The sequence below is a fragment of the Marmota monax genome, unplaced genomic scaffold (assembly GCF_021218885.2).
Source record: "Marmota monax isolate L192 unplaced genomic scaffold, Marmota_monax_Labrador192_F-V1.1 WCK01_AAM20220418_F8-fsc00095, whole genome shotgun sequence".
Lineage (NCBI taxonomy): Eukaryota > Metazoa > Chordata > Mammalia > Rodentia > Sciuridae > Marmota > Marmota monax.
Genome location: NW_026695244.1, coordinates 1,002,360 through 1,023,160, shown reverse-complemented (window position 1 = coordinate 1,023,160; position 20,801 = coordinate 1,002,360). Strand labels below are relative to the sequence as shown.

The 20,801-nt window shown below is 36.6% G+C and overlaps 2 protein-coding genes across 7 annotated transcripts in view; both read left to right on the top strand.

The window, feature by feature from the left end:
* The window catches only part of Als2 (alsin Rho guanine nucleotide exchange factor ALS2), a 79,947-nt gene extending 65,868 nt beyond the window's left edge, over window positions 1-14,079 (top strand). For 5 of the 6 annotated variants that reach the window (XM_046462970.2, XM_046462968.2, XM_058578218.1 and 2 more), the window contains 9 exons: window positions 3,787-3,904; window positions 5,176-5,333; window positions 7,773-7,895; window positions 8,333-8,509; window positions 9,775-9,820; window positions 10,008-10,069; window positions 10,233-10,382; window positions 10,729-10,825; window positions 12,721-14,079. In XM_046462970.2, coding sequence (XP_046318926.1) covers window positions 3,787-3,904; window positions 5,176-5,333; window positions 7,773-7,895; window positions 8,333-8,509; window positions 9,775-9,820; window positions 10,008-10,069; window positions 10,233-10,382; window positions 10,729-10,825; window positions 12,721-12,759 — 970 coding nt within the window. In that variant the 3' untranslated portion in view covers window positions 12,760-14,079. Of the gene's footprint in view, window positions 1-3,786; window positions 3,905-5,175; window positions 5,334-7,772; window positions 7,896-8,285; window positions 8,510-9,774; window positions 9,821-10,007; window positions 10,070-10,232; window positions 10,383-10,728; window positions 10,826-12,720 lie in introns of those variants that run through there. The other variant, XM_046462971.2, reaches the window with a different exon arrangement.
* A 125-nt stretch (window positions 14,080-14,204) lies between these two features.
* Window positions 14,205-20,801, top strand: part of Mpp4 (MAGUK p55 scaffold protein 4) — a 47,266-nt gene continuing 40,669 nt past the window's right edge. The window contains exon 1 of the mRNA XM_058578223.1: window positions 14,205-20,212. Coding sequence (XP_058434206.1) covers window positions 20,137-20,212 — 76 coding nt within the window. The 5' untranslated portion in view covers window positions 14,205-20,136. The remainder of the gene's footprint in view (window positions 20,213-20,801) is intronic.

The following is a 20,801-nucleotide window of genomic DNA, read 5'->3' as shown; positions in this document are numbered from 1 at the left end:
ATTATAGCCAGTTCTCCAAAGGGTATATCAGTAATTTCACCAGGAGATAGAATAGCACAGTTACTAATAATACCCAGCCTACATGATAAATTTTCCAGTCGTACTGTAGAAAGAGGTTCCAAGGGATTAGGCTCCACAGGTGTAGATTGGGCTATGCTTTCTTTAAATTTAGATTCTCGCCCCATGCTAAAACTAAATATTCAAGGACATGAATTTAATGGGCTACTGGATACAGGTGCAGACCTTAGCATCATCTCTCGTCAAGAATGGCCAAAACATTGGCCATTACAACAAGCCACTCAAACGCTTCGAGGCCTAGGAGTGGCGACTAATCCCCATAGAAGTGCAATGGTATTAGATTGGAAGGATCCTGAAGGATGTGAAGGTTCTATTCGGAATAGAAATGATAACCACTTGGCCAGTTTTCTGCAGTGAATCACAGACTGACATCATGCAGTCAGTTCAGAGACTGCAGTGCTCCTCCCTGAGGCTGTAACAGTTAGGCCATTACCTGACATGTGCTTCAGGACACCCAGTGATAGCAAAACAGGTCAGTCCTATGACACACAGGGTTAGGTCTTGTAACTCTGAAGTGTTAGGTAAAACCAATGTTGGGTTTTCCCAAACGCTTCGAGGCCTAGGAGTGGCGACTAATCCCCATAGAAGTGCAATGGTATTAGATTGGAAGGATCCTGAAGGATGTGAAGGTTCTATTCGGAATGGAAATGATAACCACTTGGCCAGTTTTCTGCAGTGAATCACAGACTGACATCATGCAGTCAGTGCTACCCATCCTCTCGCCCTGCCACCAAATGCTGCAGTCTGGCTGGGCACAATCAGGAGCCACTTGTCAAAAGAAACTAACTTTATTTTTAGAACCACACACGACAAACAAAATAGTCTCTCAGGAAAAACCCTCAGAGCCTCAACTGCCACCACCGGCTTTCCCCAAGCCTCTCTCTCCCACACAAGCTTCTCTCCACCTCCCACCATCCTCCTGCTCTTGAGGCCGATTGGCTGGGTCACGTGGGCGGAGCCAAAAAAGTCCCCCAATGAGCAGCTCCATGGTCTGAAAGGGCAGGGAAACAGTCCAATGAGCATCACCGCAGAGGAGCCAATCAGCTAGATGTTGCTGGGGCTGCTGTGAGCCAATCGTCAGCCGGCAGCTGGAAGTTTGCTGGCAGCTGGAAGTTTGCTGGGGCCCCTTCGGCTGTGGCTCTCAACAGTACCCTACGCCTGGCACCTACCAAACTTCTACAGTCACAGACGGAAAGCAGATGTTCACCATAAATCACACTGTTAATACATCTGTGGACAGCATATACCCTTATCAGTACAGAGAACTTTTAACAAGCTGAGTTCCTAGGCTCCAGCCAAGGGCCAGCCTTACAAACAAGTTATTCTAAAGATAACAATGCAGGCAAAAAGATAACTATTTTATTCATGTCAGTATTCTCCATAGGATATAAACAAGATCCAGAATAAACATGAAAACCTCAATTCATTAGGGGAGACAGTCAGCAGACACCAACAATGAAATGATGTAGATGTTAGAGTTGTCTGACAAGAACTTTATTTGCTTATTTATTTTTAATTTTTTATTGGTGCCTAAAAGAACTTTGAAGCAGCTGTTCTAAAAATTCTGAAGTGAACAATCACAGAATCCTTGAAATAAATATTAGAACTGAAAAAGTCAGCAAAGAAATTATAAAAAACATAATTAAGAACCAAATAGAAGTTGCAGAGTTGAAAAATACAGTAACCAAAATCATTCGCCATATGGACTCAGAAGCAGAATAGAAATGGCAGCGTAAGAGCCAGTGAACTTGAAAACAGGTCAGTAGGAATTAGCCAGGCAGAACAACAGAGAAGAAAAACAGTGGGGGAAAAAAGGATAAAGCCTTGAGATCTATGAGAATTCTAAAAGAAAGGGTAAAAGATTGTGGGGTTAACTATTTTTTAAAGAAACAATAGAAGAATTTCCCAAGTTTGGTGAAAAAATATGAATCCATAGATTCAATAAGCTAAGCAAACTCCATCCTGGAAAAATCTTTATATACAAAGGTGTCATATTTAGATTCAAAGAATAACGATCTTGAAAGCAACTAGAGAAAAGTGTTTTATCATACATAAGGAAACAGCAGCTCAAACGACTGCATGTTGATTCTTGTCAGAAAACTTGGAGGCCAGAAAGAAATGGCACAACTGTTTTGTGCTAAAAGGAAAGTTACAGATGAACTTTTAAATCTTTCTCCCTTTTCTTGTTTTTCTCCTGCATTTTTCCAACTGCCTTTTTTATTTCCTTATTTTTAAAATTTAGCTAACAACTCCCATAAGGATTGTTTAGCATTTGGACCTAAAGAATTTACTAATCCCTATAGCAAAACCCTTACTAAACTACTTGTGTAATTCTAAGTAGTTATTTGAGCTATTCCTTTATTGTTGGATTTATGCCAACTTTCATTTACATGTATCAGTTGCTTTCTAATACTCAGGAATTGAGGAAAGAAAATTCATCAAGTGTCCATTTATTCAGAATATAAATGTTCTGAGTAATCAAATATTGTGGTTTCCTAAAAATTACTTAATTCTCTAAATATAAATTTTCAAGTAACTGAGATACTGAGCTCAATATAATCACATAGAAATTCCAGAGGTTGAAAAAATTTTCAGGAAGTTTAAATATCTCACAATAAAGTCTAACAAGTAGACTTTATTCTAGCCTAGAGAGGTTAATCTAGCTTCTAATTCAGTACCCAAAAGGTATATACTGAGTCCCAAAAGGTATTCAATTCCATTTTTGATTGGGATTTAAAATAAACTATCTTTTTTTCTTGCTGTTTTTCTGTGTATTTTATTTTTAAGAAATTAAATGTATGAAAGTCTTTTTTATAAAATATTTGGGATAAAGAGGTATTGATTATAATGTTTCATTAATGTAGTTCATGATTATTACCTTCTATTCTGTCGGTGGAAGAAATTAGAACTTCCAGAATTGACTATAATCATGGACTGGCCCTTGTGTGTGATGCAAATGATCAGTTTTCATTGTAGAGCTGTTGGTGTAGACCTTAGCCGATAGCCCTTCAGCTAACCTTGCTTAACTGCCAGTGGGTATTCCTGAGAATTGAGAATGAACGGACTTGTACATAAAGCCACATTGCAACCACAAAGATCTTATTTATCTTAAGTAATATAATAATGATTATGTGCTGTTTCCAATTTCCAATTGGTTGTATTATAACAATAGAGTGCCTTTGCCAAAAGTTTCTCTTGGTTTCTAGCATGTGATTTGTCATTAGCCTTTCCATCCAAAACATTCCTTTACCCATTAGGTGCTTCCCTTGCCAGCTGTTGGAATGCTCTCATCAGCTTGCCTCTTGAGCTCATTTTCATTTCTTTCTTTGCCCTTTGATTTATTTTCCTTTTCCCTCAGCTCCTCCCCCGTTTTTATTCCATTTTCCTCTTATCAGTCTAAACAGGTCTATGATCAATTTTCTTTTCAAACTAATGTCACAGATTTCTCAACACCATGTTTTAGATTGGAGCAAAATCATTAATTTATTGTAGTTGGTATGAAGTAATCTTAAATGCCATTTGAATGAGTGCTATGTTAACAGGGTAACTAATGGCAGGTTGTTTACCATTTTTGAACTTATCTGGGCCCAATACTTTGCTTGATGTTCTACTTCATCCTTAGTTCATAACTATGTTTCGTGTGTACATTTACACTTATTTGCTTTCTTAATGTGAAATACATAATGGCTTTCCTTTCCCTTTTTACAGTCCAGAAATACTAAGTCGTTCACAAACTCAGACATTAGAAAGTTTGGAATTCATTCCACAGCATGTTGGTGCCTTCTCTGTGGAGAAATATGATGACATCAAGAAGTACTTAATAAAGGTAAACTGGAGTTTGAATTACATTGGTTTTGTGAATTAATAATGAAACTACAGTAACATTATGCAAATGTTAACCTAATCCTGGTTTTACTTTCTGAGTATTTCTTTTGCAAATTCTCTTGAGTACTAAGATCACATTTCTACATGAAGATTATCCCATTATTAGGATAAGACTTTTTGAGTTTTGTAAGGTATTTGAGAGAGTTCTTGAAAACTTAAGACAAGAATTTAAAGTGGCTTTTTGTTACTAACATTAGCAAACTAGAGATCATATATAAAGCACAATGTCCTCACCCTCTAAAATACTCTTCAGTTCTTTCTCAACCCTGTAAGATCAGCTAGAGTTCAAAGTATGATAAGCATTGGTAGGGGGTGCAGGAAGGAAATACATATCAAAGATGTTAAAAGCATTCTGTGATTAAGAAGATTAGGAACTCTAATTTTTCTACTCTCTAGTTCTGTGACTTCAACACATTTAGGTTTCACATATGAGTGAGAACATGTGGTATTTGTCTTTATTGGGGTGGAGGTACTAGGGATTTAATCCAGGGGTACTTAATCACTGAGTCATATCCCCAGCCCTCTTTTATTTTCTACATTGAGATAGGACCTCGATAAGTTGCTGAGGCTGGCTTTCAACTTGCAACCTTCCTCCTCAGCTTCTGAGTTGCTGGGATTATAGGCATGTGCCCCCAGCTGGCTTATTTCTCTAAATATTGTGATCTTCAAGTTCATTCATATTGCTACAATGACAGAATTTTGTACTTTTTTATGACTTAGTAGTTTTTTTCATTGTGGATGAGTAAGGGATGGTGTTCTGTTACACAGAGGGCAATTATGCTTAAAGGATTGTATCATATAGTTGCAAATAGCTGGAGAGAGGATTTGGAATGTTCTCATCACAAAGAAATGATAAATGTTGGAGATGATGGATAACCTCAGTATCCTCAGTTTATCAATATGCAGTGTGTAAACATACCCCGCAGTAGCATACTGTTCCCTATACAGGTGTGCAGTTAGTATCTATCATTTAAAAAAGAAGAGAGAGAAAAGATTAGAAACTTCAGCTCTGTATAATTTGGATAGACTTAATACTTTCAGAAAAGTTAAAGTATTTGAATTTTCCTGATCTATAAAATGACTCCTGACATTTTGAAAATTGTTTACTGTTTATGAAATTGCTTATTATTTACTCTTTATGAATTGCTTGTTATTGATTGATCTTGTTATTAATGTGTGTTGACTGACTTCCTTGGTTCTTTTCCTGCTCAGGCCTGTGACACTCCTCTGCACCCTCTGGGCAGGCTTGTGGAGACACTAGTTGCAGTATATAGAATGACATATGTGGGCGTGGGAGCCAACCGCCGATTATTGCAGGAGGCAGTAAAGGAGATTAAGTCCTATCTTAAGCGAATCTTCCAGCTGGTGAGGTAAAAGATCTGTTCATTGAAGTCTGAAAGTTAGAGAGTAGTAATGTATATTAATGCCTGGGTATTTTCACCCTAAATCTAGATATTACAACTTTGTGAAGAATAATAAATGTTACCATTTATCGTGGAAATTATTCATCAAAAAAATGATTTTATGCCATAGGTCCTTAAATAGATTAAATAATGAGTTGGGCACAGTGGCACTGCTTGGAAAGCTCACAAGTTTAATAAAGCCAGCCTGGGCAACTTAGCAAGACCATGTCTCAAAATAAAATGAAAAGGGCTGAGAATATAGCCCAGTGGTAGAGTGCTTGCTTAACAAATGTAAAGTCCTGGGTTCAACTCCCAGTATGTCAAAAAAGATTTTTCAAAAAAAATTGTTTATTCTATAAACAATAAAAAAATATGAACCTTAGCCATTGTTACTTATTTCCTTTTATGTTTTCTTGCTTATTAAGTGTTTCAGAAGGTTAAAATAAATATTTGTCTGTTTCCAATTCTAGTTGGTATGAAATGTAGTTGTCTTCTTATTTGTATTTAAGTTCTAAGCATGCCTCTAAAACCTAACCACAAAATGGATGAGGTTTGACATAAATTTTTGTGCCTGATTATTATTAACATATATGATGCCTGTCCATTGACAACGGCATCATATATATTATTTTTTTCAACAAATAATCTATTGAGTATTTCTGTATGTTACCGACCATTCTCTGCTTTGAGGGAATTTATCAGTGAACATGGCAAAAAACAAACAAAAAAATCAAAACAAAACAAAAATAAACTGCTCTATGCAAATAAAAAAAATGGGATATCAGGGTGATTAGCACTTTAGAGAAAAATAAGGAAGGGAATGAGATGGCTAGAGATAAGATGCTGCTATGTTAATAGAAGGTCAGGGAAGCCTAACTAGTCAGGTAATATTTGAACAGAGACTTTGAACAAGGTAAGGAAGTGTTTCAGGTTTTGAGGGAACAGTCTGTCCCACTTAAAAGATAACTGAGTTGGAACGGGTACAGTGGGATGTGCCTTATAATCCCATCAGCTGAGGTGGACAAGGCAGGAGAATCACAAGTTTGAAGCCAGGTTTGTCAGTTTAACAAGATCTTGTCTCAAAAAGTAGAAAGGGCTGGGGATGTAGCTCAGTGTAGAGCACCTCTGGATTGCTCCAGTAAACCACCCCCATCCCACTCTCCGGACCCATCTCCAAAATCTCTGAGCTGGAAGTGTTTCAGATGACATTAGGTAGATGTGAATAATGAAGATAAATTTCATGACATTTATTAATTTCCCAACTATAAAATTTGGGCAGAGGAAGAGGCAAGGTATAAAAGTCTACACAAATAGAGATTATCAGGTACTTTTGAAGGGTGGAGATTTAAGTCTATAAAAATAAAGAGGACAATAAACTTATTTATGGTAGAGGCCACAGGCATACGAGAAGTTAGATAAATCTGGGGGAAAGTCTCCAGAAAACCTAGGGAAAAAAACAACCTCAATAATTTAGTCTCTTGGTCATTTGAAAATTAGCTTTCAGCATCTTCACTTTCAAATTTTACATTGAGTTTTCTACTACTTAAAACCATTTTTTTCCTTAATTTTGAACAGATAAGTAATATCCACTAGTATTTGCATGTACTCTAAGAATAATGATTTCTGGTCAGAGTTAGTACATAATAACCTCAAATAAGCTTTGCCAAAAGAAATACATACCTTGTATAGATCATAAATTTTCATTTCTTAGTAATTAAGCAGGATAAAAGCACAGCAAATAAAGGTTTTAAAATATTATTAACTAACTGCACTGTTTTGGTTCTAGAGATTTAATTCAGAGGTACTTTACCACTGAGCTACATCTGCAGCCATTTTCGTTTTTTATTTTGAGACAAAGCTCATTAAGTTGCTGAGGGCCTCACTAAATTGCCGAGGCTGGCTTTGAACCTGTGATCCTCCTGCCTTGGCTTCCCTATACTGCTGGGATTACAGGTGTGCACCATTATGTCAGACACTAGCTGCACTCTGTTTTATTCTGTAGGAAGCATCAGTTAAGAACCTCAAAGAAATAAAATACTTACTTGATGATAGAGTTTGATTTTATAGGCCTTGAAATGGATTAATTAATGGAAATGTATTTTTACTCTTTGCAGCCACTCAGAGTACAGTTATATTTATTATTCTTTTTTTTTTTTTTTTTTTTGAAGTAGAAGCAAGTTTATTTTCAGGAGCATGACAGGCTGCCTCACTCAGATCAGCAGCAAACTCCTCTTGAGCATTACTCTTGTTTTTTTTTTTGTATGCTAAAATTTATTTTATTTTATTTTTTTTGAGATTAAAACCAGCTTTATGTTCAAACAAGCATCATTTCATTTGAAATTAAAGGTTCAAACCAAATTACATTTCATCAAGTGATTATTTTTCATATTTATTATTCTTTCTTAGGTTCTTATTTCCTGAACTTCCAGAAGAGGGCAGCACAATTCCTCTCTCTGCTCCTCTGCCATCAGAAAGGAAGTCATTTTGCACAGGAAAGTCGGATTCCAGATCTGAATCACCAGAGCCAGGGTAAATGCAGTTGGGTGAGATGGTGAAGAAAGGGTGTGAGAGCTAGATGATCCTATCCAAAGATTCCTAGATCAGTTTCTTCATTTCTACAATGACGTAATTGGGTTAGGAGATCTCTAATAGAACTAAAGACCTTAGGGGAACCTAAGGTCTTTAGTTCTATTAGCAACCACAAATAATACTTACCAAGAATAATCCCAAAGAAAGCAGCCTCAAAGTATAAACATAGTGGATTTTCAGTTAGATTTTGAGTTATTGAATAGAATTCTTAATTAGACCAAGATGAAGCTCTGGAGCCATAGATGAGTTCCTTCTGTCAATTCTGTATGTAAAGAGGAGAGTAGCATTATAATTTCCTTAAAATTTTCCATTCATACTTTTGACTTTTAGAAACTGCAACTCTCTTTGATTCTATATTTGGTTCTAATATTGTGTAGTTACGTTGTAACAAGTTCTGGATTACTGCTTCCTGTGCTGCTCCCCCGCCTCTATCCACCTCTGTTCATGCTTTATGCTTTGGACAATGATCGCGAGGAAGACATTTACTGGGAATGTGTTCTGCGACTAAACAAGCAGCCAGATATTGCTCTTCTGGGTTTTCTTGGAGTACAGAGGTAAGGACAACAGTTATGAACAGAACCAAAAGGTTTTAATTGAAGCTCTATCATGTTTATCAGGAGTCTGGTACTTCAATATCTATTTTTACATATATATGACTTGTAGTTTATGTACTTATTTGTATATCTTATTTAGCAATATAGTGATATTTAATATTTCTTATTTCTGAGAGTATTTGGAGATGAGTATGAAACTGCTTATTATCAATGTGATTTTTATTATGTATATATAGGTTAAATATCAGTTATCTTGCTATTTTGTACTTCTTTAAAACAAAATACTTTTTTGGTACCAAGGATTGAACCCAAGGGTACTTCCCCATTGAGTCACATCCCCAGCTCCCCCCCACCCTTTTAAATATATTTTATTTAGAGACAGGTTCTCACTGAGTTGCTTAGGTACTCACTAAATTACTGAGGCTAGCTTTGATCCTCCTGCCTCACCAGCCGGGATTACAGGTGTGCACCCTACACCTAGCTCAAAAACATTTTATATTCATATTCCTCAGAAATAAAAGTAATTGTATTCAGTTTTTGGCATTCTTCCTTTTTTTCCCATCTGCAATTTGTAATTTAATATTCTGGATATACTTAAAGAAACTTCTGCTGGTCCTGGAGAATGCTAAATAATAATCATTGACTTTTTTCTCCTGTAGTGATAAAGCTGATCTCTTACCTGTTTCACGATTATGTATTGTGCTATCAAAAAAAGTGAATGAACTTTAATTGGACAGTTTTCAACATCCCCCTTCCCATAGTGCAATAACATAGTAATAAGTAAAAATTAGATGAAACTGAATGAAGGAAAGATTTTGGCCAGTACCTATTAGTGTACAGGGTTGTTGAAGTATAGAATTATAAATCCTGTAGAAATATAATAGAATTTTTTTTTTTTTTTTTTTTTTTTTTGGTGCCAAGGATTGAACCCAGGGGCACTTAACCACTGAGCTACATCCCCAGATTATTTTTTATTTTGAGACAGTCTTTTAAATTGCTGAGGCTAGCCTTGAACTTTTAATCCTCCTGCCTTAGCCTCCCAAGCTGCTGGTATAAGAGGAGAAATGCTGGGATCAAAGGCATGTGCCACTATGCCCATCTCTTAGAAACTCTTAAATCACTTCTGGAATGTTTATTAAAGCTTAGCCAATCGGCAGAAGTTATTTTTAATGAGAACCAGGAAGCAAATATAGCTGTCAACTGTTTTTATGGGGATCTTTCTATCATAGTAACTATATATTAATAATTTATGGATTTCATTCTAGGAAATTTTGGCCAGTGACCTTGTCAATCCTTGGAGAGAGTAAAAAGGTATAGTAGAATTTAGTTTCCTCTGTAACTATATTTTTCTTTGCCATGAAGGATTCAAGATAGCAAAAAAAATTCTATTTTACTTGGATCCGTTACCCACCAGTGAGCTGCACTCTGCCATCAGCAGCACTTATTTTTGTTGAAAAAGACAACTCTCCTCTCTGACCCTTGTTAATTTATTTTGTAGGTTTTGCCAACCACAAAAGATGCTTGCTTTGCCTCAGCAGTAGAGTGTCTGCAGCAGATCAGGTAATAAGTCTGTGATTTATGGAGAAATCACACAAAGTAGTGGTTAGTTTATTAAGATATTATATTAAGATCTGGTCTTTGCTATATATCTACACACACACACACACACACACATCTATCTTTGAGAGGATATATTTTTGTTTTGTTTTGTTTCCCACAACAGCACAACATTTACCCCATCAGACAAACTTAAGGTTATCCAGCAGACTTTTGAGGAGATCTCTCAGAGTGTCCTGGCATCGCTGCAGGAAGACTTTTTGTGGTCCATGGATGACTTGTTCCCTGTTTTCTTATATGTGGTGCTACGGGCCAGGTAGCTTATCTTTTCTGACTTTATTACTATTAAATCATTATTTAACGAGTCTGCTTTTTACTTTTGTTGAACTGATGCCAAGAATATGCTCTCTTACCAGGGGGAAAAACAATCCACTCTCTTAATCCATTCCACCATGACATTACCTTTTTTCCTTTTGTTATTGGGGTCCTGGGGGCTGAACACATGGCCTCATACTTCTAGGCAAGTGTTCTACCACTGAGCTATATCCCCAGCCTTGGTATTATCTTTTTATTGAATTGTTCTTTCTCTTCCCATCCTAGATTAAAAAGGAAGATAGACTTGTAAGCAGAAATAACTTAGCATCTTTTTCTCTTTGGGACAGGATTAGGAATTTAGGCTCTGAGGTACATCTCATTGAGGATCTGATGGACCCCTATCTTCAGCATGGGGAACAGGGCATAATGTTCACCACCTTGAAGGTGAGTGTAGGTATTAGTTAATAATAAAAATTGTCCTTCATGTACTATATTATAAACCTGTCATTAACTGTTTTCTTCTTTAGAGAAAATTTTTACTGCAAACATTAAATACCTTTAGAAAAGCACGTTATTGATATTTAAAAGCATGATAACATTTTGAAGAAAAGTAGGATTAGTCAGTTATTCTTCAAAATACTAAAGCAAATTATTCATTATCCAATGTTCTTTGTAAATTGAACATTTCAAGTGATCATAAATGCTTACATTTATATAAATAACTCTAGAAAAGAAGCAGAGAGGATTCTTAGTGTCCTAAAAAGTATCCAGCAGTATAGCTATGTAATGAAACTAAGGAAAGACACAGAGGCAACATGAAAATAATGAATTTGAATTCCATCTTTTTCTTTCACTTGTATTTACTATAACCAATAGGTTACATGAGGCTCTCTGATCTGAATACCCTCTAGGGATTTATTAGAAGTAATTTTCACTTCCCACCTTAAATTTTTTCTTGGAATTTCGTAGAATTACTCTAAAGTTTATCAGAAGAGCAACAGACAGAATATCTTCAAAAGAAGAGGGAGGAAAAATAGATTCACTCTGTCAGTTAATGGAATATCATGAAATTATAATAATTCAGATGAAATAGTATGTTGCTGTCATAGAAATAAATAATACCTAAGCAATAACCCCTGTATAGACAGCACTATAATAAAAATTTCTCATGAAAATAGAAGCATCAAAAATGGAAAAGGCAAATAAAAAAATGGAAAAGAGAGGAATTATTTAATAAATGATAAAGCTTATTAGCAGTTTGGGGGATGGGTAGACTAGCAAGTTATAGATGCTTTGGGGTTTAAACAGAAAGGAAGAGAGAAGAAAAACAGGTAAATTGAAATAAGAAAAAACATAGAATTTAATGTCAGATTTCTGACAACTTTTAAAATTTGTAGTTAAAATCATTAACATTTCTATTAAACAGACTGAAAAAGGGGGGAAACTAGGAGACACTGGCTGCAAATTGCTTGCATTATTAGTATTTGTTACATGAAGAGTGCCTCTAAACAGAGAACAAGAGACTAAATGAGTGAGTTTAGATGTGGAAAAATGCTCAAACTTGCTGAAAATCTAAGTACTGCTGATTAAATAAGATATCGTTTTTGTGCTTGCTTAATTAGCATGTGTTAAAATTATGCCCAGTGCTGGTGGCTTTATAGTGAAATCATTTCCCACATTGACAGTGGGTAAATAGCTGTCATCCTTTGCTGTTATAATTACAATTGCTATAAATTGTTATTAACAGATATGTTGAATCTGACTGAGTAATCTTACTCCTGGGAATTTATCCTAAGGAGTTAAAAAAAGAAAAATGGTATATATTATCTGAATGTGGTGTTCTTTATAGTATGAATTATTCCCAGACCTAGGCACTTTCAGAAACATTGAGGGTGTTTCTTTAAAAATGGATTCCTGGGAATTCTGGCTCACTAGATTTGCAGTGATGCTTAATCTCTGTTTGTTAAATGTCCCAGGTGATTCTGATGACAGTTGTTCTAGCATACCTTTAAAAGATCAGTATATTCTGCTCAATCATAAGTGGTTCATTATGGTATTTCTACTTGATGAAGAATATTATACATCTTGTAAGAAGTTTTTTTGTTTGTTTTAGAATTAGAGGAAAAAATGCAGAATTTTATCTGTATTAATTACAACTAGACAAGAAATAGCCATTGTATGGGGGACTTGACAGGAACAGGGAAAAGTGTAAGCAACTGAATTTGTTGGGTCACTAGTTTTTAATGAGGGATTTTTCTTTCTTTAGTTACATATTCATTGCTTTGTTTATGTAATTTCTTTAAAAGTAAATTTGAAAATTATTTTGAACTTTTTTCCAGGCATGTTACTACCAGATTCAGCGTGAGAAGCTTAACTAGGCTGCATAATAGCTTGAAAACTGGATTATCATCTACCAAGGGTCACAGCACCATCTGGAATCTTTGTAGTGGTGAAAAAGAATGGTGTTGAAAATTGAAAAGGACTGTGTTATTTTGGTTGTTATTTCAGAGCCTTACTAAAAATTAGAGCCCTGAGCTCAGGAAAAAAACAAAACAAAAAAGACTAGTTTAAAGGGAGGATGGAAAAGAAGGTAGAAATCAATCAGACCAGTGCTTGGCCTGTGTTAAGTCCCAGAAATTTCATGCATCTATTTGGAAAAAGAGGATATCCCTTCCTGCAGTGAAGGGTATGTCAGCCACGTGGATTTGTAAGGCAAGTTCCCAGCATCGCTTCTTGCATTAAAGAAGTTAATGATGAATATTTTTGAGTTTCTGGTTTGCCTGAATCCATCTGCAGTTACCCCAGATCTCTTTGCAAGGAGCAGATTGTACTAAAAACTGTAGTAGCCACACCATGCCTTTTTAGATCCCTTCCAATCATGTGTGTGTTATGCTTCTTTGCTTAGAGAGGGGAAGGAGGAATTTTTGAACTGCAGTTTTAACTTTGTCTAAGCTTTTCCACCAGGATATTCATGATGGGAGAGATTCTATGTAGTGACTACCACATCCTGACCCAAGACACAGAATGAATCTAAATAGGAGCCTTCTGCCTGCTGAGTGAAAGGAACATAGGAATTTTGGTTTTGGTTTCCTCAATATGCTGCAGGAAGTTGAGTACACTGGAATTGAAGCACCACTCAGCTGCTGTGGAACCCTTATTTGTCCATGTGTAAATGCTGTATTCCGAGGCCTGTGACTGGCAGCCTGAAGAGCTTCTGCATACAAGCTGTTGTTTTGGAGCAGGACTGAAGTTTGGGAAATACAGAAGCAAAGAACTGCATCGATCCCCAACCTAGTGTTGTGGTTCTTCCCTATACCTCACACTGAACCCAAGATGGAAAGAAAAAGAATATAAGCTTTGACTGTTTCCATCTCTTAAAGTATTGTGGCACCTCATCAGTTTAGTGTTTTCTTTTTTAAAAAATGTCTTACTGTAAGTTTTTGGTTTACACTGTACCAGTAACACTAGTAGCTGTTTTGGATAACATAGGTGCTCTCCCTCATCTCATCTCCTACCCACTGCGGTGAACATATGGAGTGTCCTGATTTATGTGAAGTGACTCAGCTGATGTTAATTACTTTTGAAAAAGGATCATGGTTTCTGCTCTACTTTATAATCAAGACAAGTGTTTGTTAAAATACTGTTTTGGAATGTTGGCTTGTAACAGCGATTTTCATAATAAAAAGCATTCATCTTTATGAGGTGGTTTTATGATTACAGAAGAAATGACACAGGGCAGCCTAAAAATTTAAAAGAAACCCAGTATTTCCTCTGCCCATATTGTAATTTATGCCTTTTTGACCTCAGAGGAACTTTTAGGACTTTAGAGATCTCTCTCTTTAAACATAAACCAATAATTACAGCACCTTTGCTAGCAAAGAACAGATTAACTTTCTGATCCTAAAGATCCTAGGACAAGTCTTAAATCTAGTATTTCTTGGGGAAAAAATGGTGTATTTGATAGTTGTTGATAGTTACCCTAAATAGATTCATGGAAAGGGTAAGGAATAAAAGTTTGGTGAGAAACATTAGGCATCAGGTAATGATTAGTTGTAATGTTTTCTCAAGGAGCCTTTCCATTTCGCCATGCCTTCTATTGGAATGTACACACTTGTAGTAGGAAAGGGACCAGTTCTTAAAGATTTGTCTATGTTAAACACTTTGCATTTCCACTGGGGATTGTTTTGTCTTTCTGAACAACCACACAAATGCCTCATTTGGCTGATAAAGACAAATTATTGAATATCTAGCTCATTAAGAGACAGGGATAATATGTGGAAATGGACAAAGGATGGTAGGCTATCTTAGTTCTAAGAAAAACATGTTACAATTCATCCTTTTACTTGGAGTCTTGAATGAAACTATCCAAATACTTTAGATTCTTCATTGTATATTTTATTTTCAGATTGCATGTTAAAAGAGACCTGAATTTCCAGTTCTTTTGGGGGAAGCCCTAAATAACCGGGCCAGTATCTATAAATAGAAATACCTAGCACTCACGCAACAGTTGATGGCGATCTTTCACTTGTACCAACAGTTGATGGCGATCTTTCACTTGTACCAACAGTTGATGGCGATCTTTCACTTGCACCAATGCTCACAGCACCTCTTGGCTGCAGGTATCTGTGATTTGCTCACTTTTCAACAAGGAGTGTATGATTTGCTCAATTCTGGAGCTGGTATCCCATCCTAAAACCCCTCCTGTAGTCCCAACGCATTTTCTGACTACAGCTGCCAGAGGTGTTTCCTAGCGGGGTTAGGCATTGGTAGTTCTCAAAAATAAAAAAGTTAGTTGAAAATGAAAACTGCATAAAAATTAAGTGCTTTTGATAAACCATTCTGTGCTCAAAACACAAATGTCTTAAGTTCCCAGCTTGTATTTCCCTCTGCAGTGGAGAGATGAAGAAAACTATGTGTTTAATTGGGATAACAGGGCTGGAAAACCTTTTAATAATTGCCATTTGCTCTTCACCCTTTCTCATGTTCTTTGTGTGATATCATTGTCAAAGTGCTCTTTCCACTGACTATATCCTGTAATATAAATTTTCAAATACCAGAAATACAGTTGACCTCTATCTGTGGATAACATCGTGGAGTCGGCCGTGGGTGGAAAATATTCATGAAAAAACATTGCATCTGTACTGAACATGTACAGACTTTGTTTTTCCTTGTCATTATTTCCTAAACAATACAGTATAATAACCTCATGGCATTTGTGTTGTGTTGGATACTGTAAGAAACCTAGAGATGATTTACAGTAGTGCATAGGTTATGTGCAAGTACTGTGCTGTCTTATAAAAGGAACTTGAGCATCTGCAAACTTGCATATCAGCAGGCAGCCCCGGAACCAATGCCCCCATGGATATTGCTGGGTTCCCTACTGTAGCTCCTATCTGAGAATCAAGCATGGGCTGGCTAATTGTTAAATTCAGAACAGAGTCTTGACAGAACAGACCAGAAGGAGCTGTTTTTGATGGTGCTCTCTCTTTATTACTGGCAGAAGAGTCCCATTGTTTTCCCACCAGAACATGAGAAAATAAGGCTAATGGGGTTAGTTTACTCCAAGTGCCTACAGGGTTTTTGCTTTTGTTTTTTTCATTAAAATAAAAAATGCCACCTTCTGTTGTAGATTGTTATCCTGAAATAGTTAACAAAAATTGTGTGTGTGAGTGTTAACTTGTGACAATGTAAGAAAATACTAGGTAAAGGTTGAAAATTATAAATTAGATGTTTAGACTAAGGAATATTTTAAGATTTGTGGCAGAGGAAGCTTATGAGTTCATGGTTAAGCTAGGTTAGGTCTGTGTGTGGATTAAATCAAAGAGGATGTGCAGAGGTTTTATTTAGAGCAGTCAGGTGACTTTGGCAGCTAATAGCCCATAGTATTTTCCACTCAAGGTTTTGTCTGCATAGGAGCAACCTTGCATGTTCAGTCTTACAGGTAAGATACTGCAAATAATCCTCAGTTACCAGAGATACCTCCTATAACTGTCTAGCATGTCTGTTCATTTTTAATAGCTAAAATATCATTCTGGATAATCTAATTCAAATAGTTGAATTTCAGAGCAACTCAAATATGGAGAATTATATGACTTTGGAAGAAGAGGTTCTGCTTTGAGAAACCATTTCTTTAAATATGGAATAATGGGCTGTCATAGAGTTTGAGTAAAACTGAGCATTTATCCCAGTCCTATACAATAGCATTAGACTCTGGAAGCCAGTCGTTATCATAGGGACCATTTCTCATTAAGTCTTCAAGTGTTTTTTTTTTTTTTTCAGTGTTTGTCAGCTAAAAAGCATTATTTTAAAGACAGGATAAAAGGGGTAGTAGGTTGGATCATTGAATAGTAGTTAGTGCACTTTAGAAAGCTAATAGAAATAATTCTAAAATAATATTTAAGACAAATGCCTTAGGAGTCAGTGACAGTACTGCAGCTTCTAAATCCATGACAAGAGAACTGGTTATTCATGTGTTACTTAATCACCCAGATTTGCATGTGGCTGGGGCTACTGTTGCTTTTTTAAAGTCAGTGTCCTTATCTGGAAATAAAAGTGTTGTATTTTATTTTCTCTAAGATGCCCATTGGCCCAGTTTTGAAGTCTGATAGGACAAAAGGTTAAGGTCAGTATATCCAGGCACTTGCCTTGTCAGCTGTTGCCTCATACATTCATATCAGAAATCAGTCTCCAGTGCCCTTGTCTACTGAATGAGTAGGCTTCATTCAGTGTGTTATCATTTAGGCATTAAATATGGAAGAAATGTGGTCCATCTTATGTGCAAACAACATTGGCTTATTTAATCTGTGCTGTTTTACCAAGGATAGTGATTTGTGGGACATGCTGGGCTAACAGGTTTTAAGAGGTTGCCTGGTATCAACCCCATCTGTCTGCTCTGACTTTTGCCTATCTGACAGGCCCTCCCTTTCCAATATACCTACTCAGGATTTTTGGAAAAAAAAAAAAAAAAGCAGAACACAGGAAAAGGCCCAGTTTAACCTGGCTGGGCTGGATCTAGAGTGGAGTGGGCAAAGGAAAGGCACAACAATGTCAGGTTTTGGTGAAATCTAGTAAAATACTTCAGTGTGACTGGAAAAGAATGTGTATGGGAAAGCAGCTGAACATTCTGTGCAAATTTCTGAGCTGTTCTCACTGCTGTAGAATTTAGAGACAATGTAATAATGATCTTTTTATCTTTTAGACAGATTTCCTGCTCAACCCCATAATTGATTTAGTGTCTAGACAGTGGTTTGCAGCCCAATCAGATTCAATACCCCAGTCTTAAACAACTAATTTTAAATGCTGCTGCTTCCTTTTTAAAAAATATTTATTCTTAAGTTTTAGATGGACACAATATCTTTATTTTACATTTATATGGTGCTGAGGATCGAACCTAGTGCCTCTTGCATGCTAGGTGAGCGCTCTACCACTAAGCCACAAACCCAGCCCCTTAAATGCTTCTTTTAAAAAATCCTAATTCATCCTACTATAAGAAATGTTATCATTGCCCTACCCACATATATCACCTCGGTGCTTTCCATTCTGGTGTACTCTGGGCCAACTGCTAGCACCTATCCTTGCTATCTGAAAGTCTACCTGGAGCAGGCTGGAAAGGCCAGAAGAAACGCTCTCAGGAATGGCCCTTAACCAAGGACCTGCGGCAACATTGGTATTTAAATACCTCCATTCCTGTGTTCCTTCTTATCCCATGGGATTACCATCCAATTGCCACTCATAGTATTTACTCGCTTGATCACACTTTTAATGACTTTTCTTCCCTGACTTTATACCCTACTCCTCTATGGGTATTTCCTGGGGTCCCTTTATAAATAAATTATCTACCCTATAGTCCTTGCTCATTGATCTAAGAGAACTCAACCAACATTCCTACTCATGAGTTTTGAAAAAAAATTGCATATAATTCCCTAATAATAATTAAAAGGATAGTTGATCAAGCTGGGAATGGTGGAACAGACCTGTAATCCCAGCAAGTCTGGAGGCTGAGGCAGGAAGATCACAAATTCAAAGCCAGCCTCAGCAAATTAGTGAGCCCTAAGTAACTCACCGAGACACTGTCTCAAAATAAATAAAAAGGGTTGGGAATAGCTCAGTGGTTAAGTGTTCCTGGGTTCAATCCCAGTACTCTTCCACCAAAAAAAAAAAAAAAAGAATTGATCATAAGACATTGTATATTTAAATATGTGACTTCTCTACATTAAAAGTTAAAAGAAACTTACAAAAAACTTTACACAAAAATCTCCTCAAGGGATTTGGCAGTTTTGAATACAGGCACAGATGCAGCCTGATACTGATAGGCTGTAGTGATTTCCTGGGTACCACACGCAGCATTACCATTAGTGACATGATTTTCTGAATTGGTGGACAGCTTGGTAAAGTTTAAAGCAAAACCAAGTAAATTCATTCCTCAATTACGGTGGTACCACTCTATCCAATGAATGTGCAAAATCTTTTGTACTTACATGTAATAAAAAGTTGGGTGCTAGATTCAGATAATTATAGTTTTTTTGTTTTTTCCAGTGGGACACTTGAAAATTCCGTGGGGCTTAAGATGATTCCCTGTTATGGAGGGCAATTTCTAAGAAATTTTCTTGAAGAGCAGTGTGTATGTTCCCTCTGCCCTTGTTTTTCTAATCCTTTCCAGTCCTGCTGGCTGAAATGTAGACAAGATGGCTGGAGTTTCAGCCACCATGTTGGAGCCTGTAGATGAGAACAATGTCACACCTAGGGTGGGGATTGGGAGCTGGAAGTAGCCTGTTCCCTAAGGACTTTGTGGAGTTAGACTGCCCTGCCAATCCTGGATTGTCTCTGCCTCTGAACTTATTTTGTGCTTCTCTTTCTCAAAATTAAACCCACCTAAAGCAATATGGAAAATAAGCATTAAAATAAGCATTTCAAGTAAGTTGTTAAAGATTAGTATTGAATCTGATAGGGCTCTCTAGAATTTAGATAGATCGTGGGGTTGAGTCAGGAAGGTTATAGGAAAAAAAATCATTATCATGTTGTTTGTAAATTCTAAGAGTCTGCCTCAGCAGCAATCTATCACACATGGATTCAGTTAAGTCTTCTAACAGCAATTGTACAATTGTGACTAGTTTTTATTATTTTTTTTTATGAAGAACTGTAAGGTGCAAAATAAGAAGCAGGGCACATACAAGCAGTCAGGCCAGGGGAGACCCTTTTGAGCTTTGAAAGATAGGTAAAATTAATGAGGCAAATCAGTGGAAGATAAATATAACATTGTAACTTGCTTTTAAAAAGCAGAGGGATAGTGGGAGTACTTTTTGAAATAGTAGTTTTCTCCTTCCCACTGCTGGTGATGGTTAATTTGCTATGGGGCAAGACTAGGTTTTATTTACTTATTTATTAGTAATTTTTTCTTTGTTCTTTTTAGATATCCATGAAAGAAGAGTGTATTCTGATGTATTATACATATATGGAGTATAACTTATTCTAATTAGGATCTCATTCTTGTGGTTGTACGTGATGTGGAGTTAACTGTTCATGTATTCATATATGAACATAGGAAAGTTATGTCCAATTCATTCCACTGTCTTTAAGACTGCATTTTATTTGATGTGTACCCCAGTGTGTAGCACAATGCCTAGCGTGCTTTATAAATGCTGTTGAAAATATATTTCTGGAGGCTGAGTGTGTGGCCAGTGTGATTGCATGAACTCTGAGTTGTTTATGATCTGCTTCCTAGGTCCCACCTCCCTTTGGAAGCTCTGGCAGGGAGGATGATACAGTCAGACAAAGGAGGAGATCCTCCAGACAGGGACAGGAAGCTCTCTACTGCAACCCAGCCACGGAATGGTACATGTCACCAAGGTCCCCTTGAAACCAGAAAGAATGGTATCACTCTAGATACGCAATCTAGGCATGGAATGAAATTCTAACACATTTACTGTCACCCCAACCAGGGACTTGCTATACACTTTTGATCATCCTACTACAACTGCTAGTGACAGATTGGAAACAGTTTTCAAGGCAGAAAGGAAAGAAAACTGACAGTAGATTCAGACCTCCCTACCTCCCCCATTCCCACAATGCTTTATGTAAAACTGAGAATTGCACGACTTGTTCACATTCAAAATATCACTTAAAAAAAGAATTTTTATAAATATACTTGTGGGGGGGAAAATCAAGCATTCACTGAAACCTACTTAATCCTTTTACCCAGCAGACTATTGAAATTTGTATTAAAATCCTATTGTGAGTTAAATGTTTTTCAGTATAACACTTTCCATAAGAATTTTCAGAAAGGATAAAAACAAATGACTCCATATTTGGATGTGAGAAAGAGGATCCAGGAAACAGATAATTTTGGATAAACCACAGGCTAGTAAGATGGAGGAGGGGGAAGCTCTTATGATATCTTACTTCTGAATATTATGATCTGTTT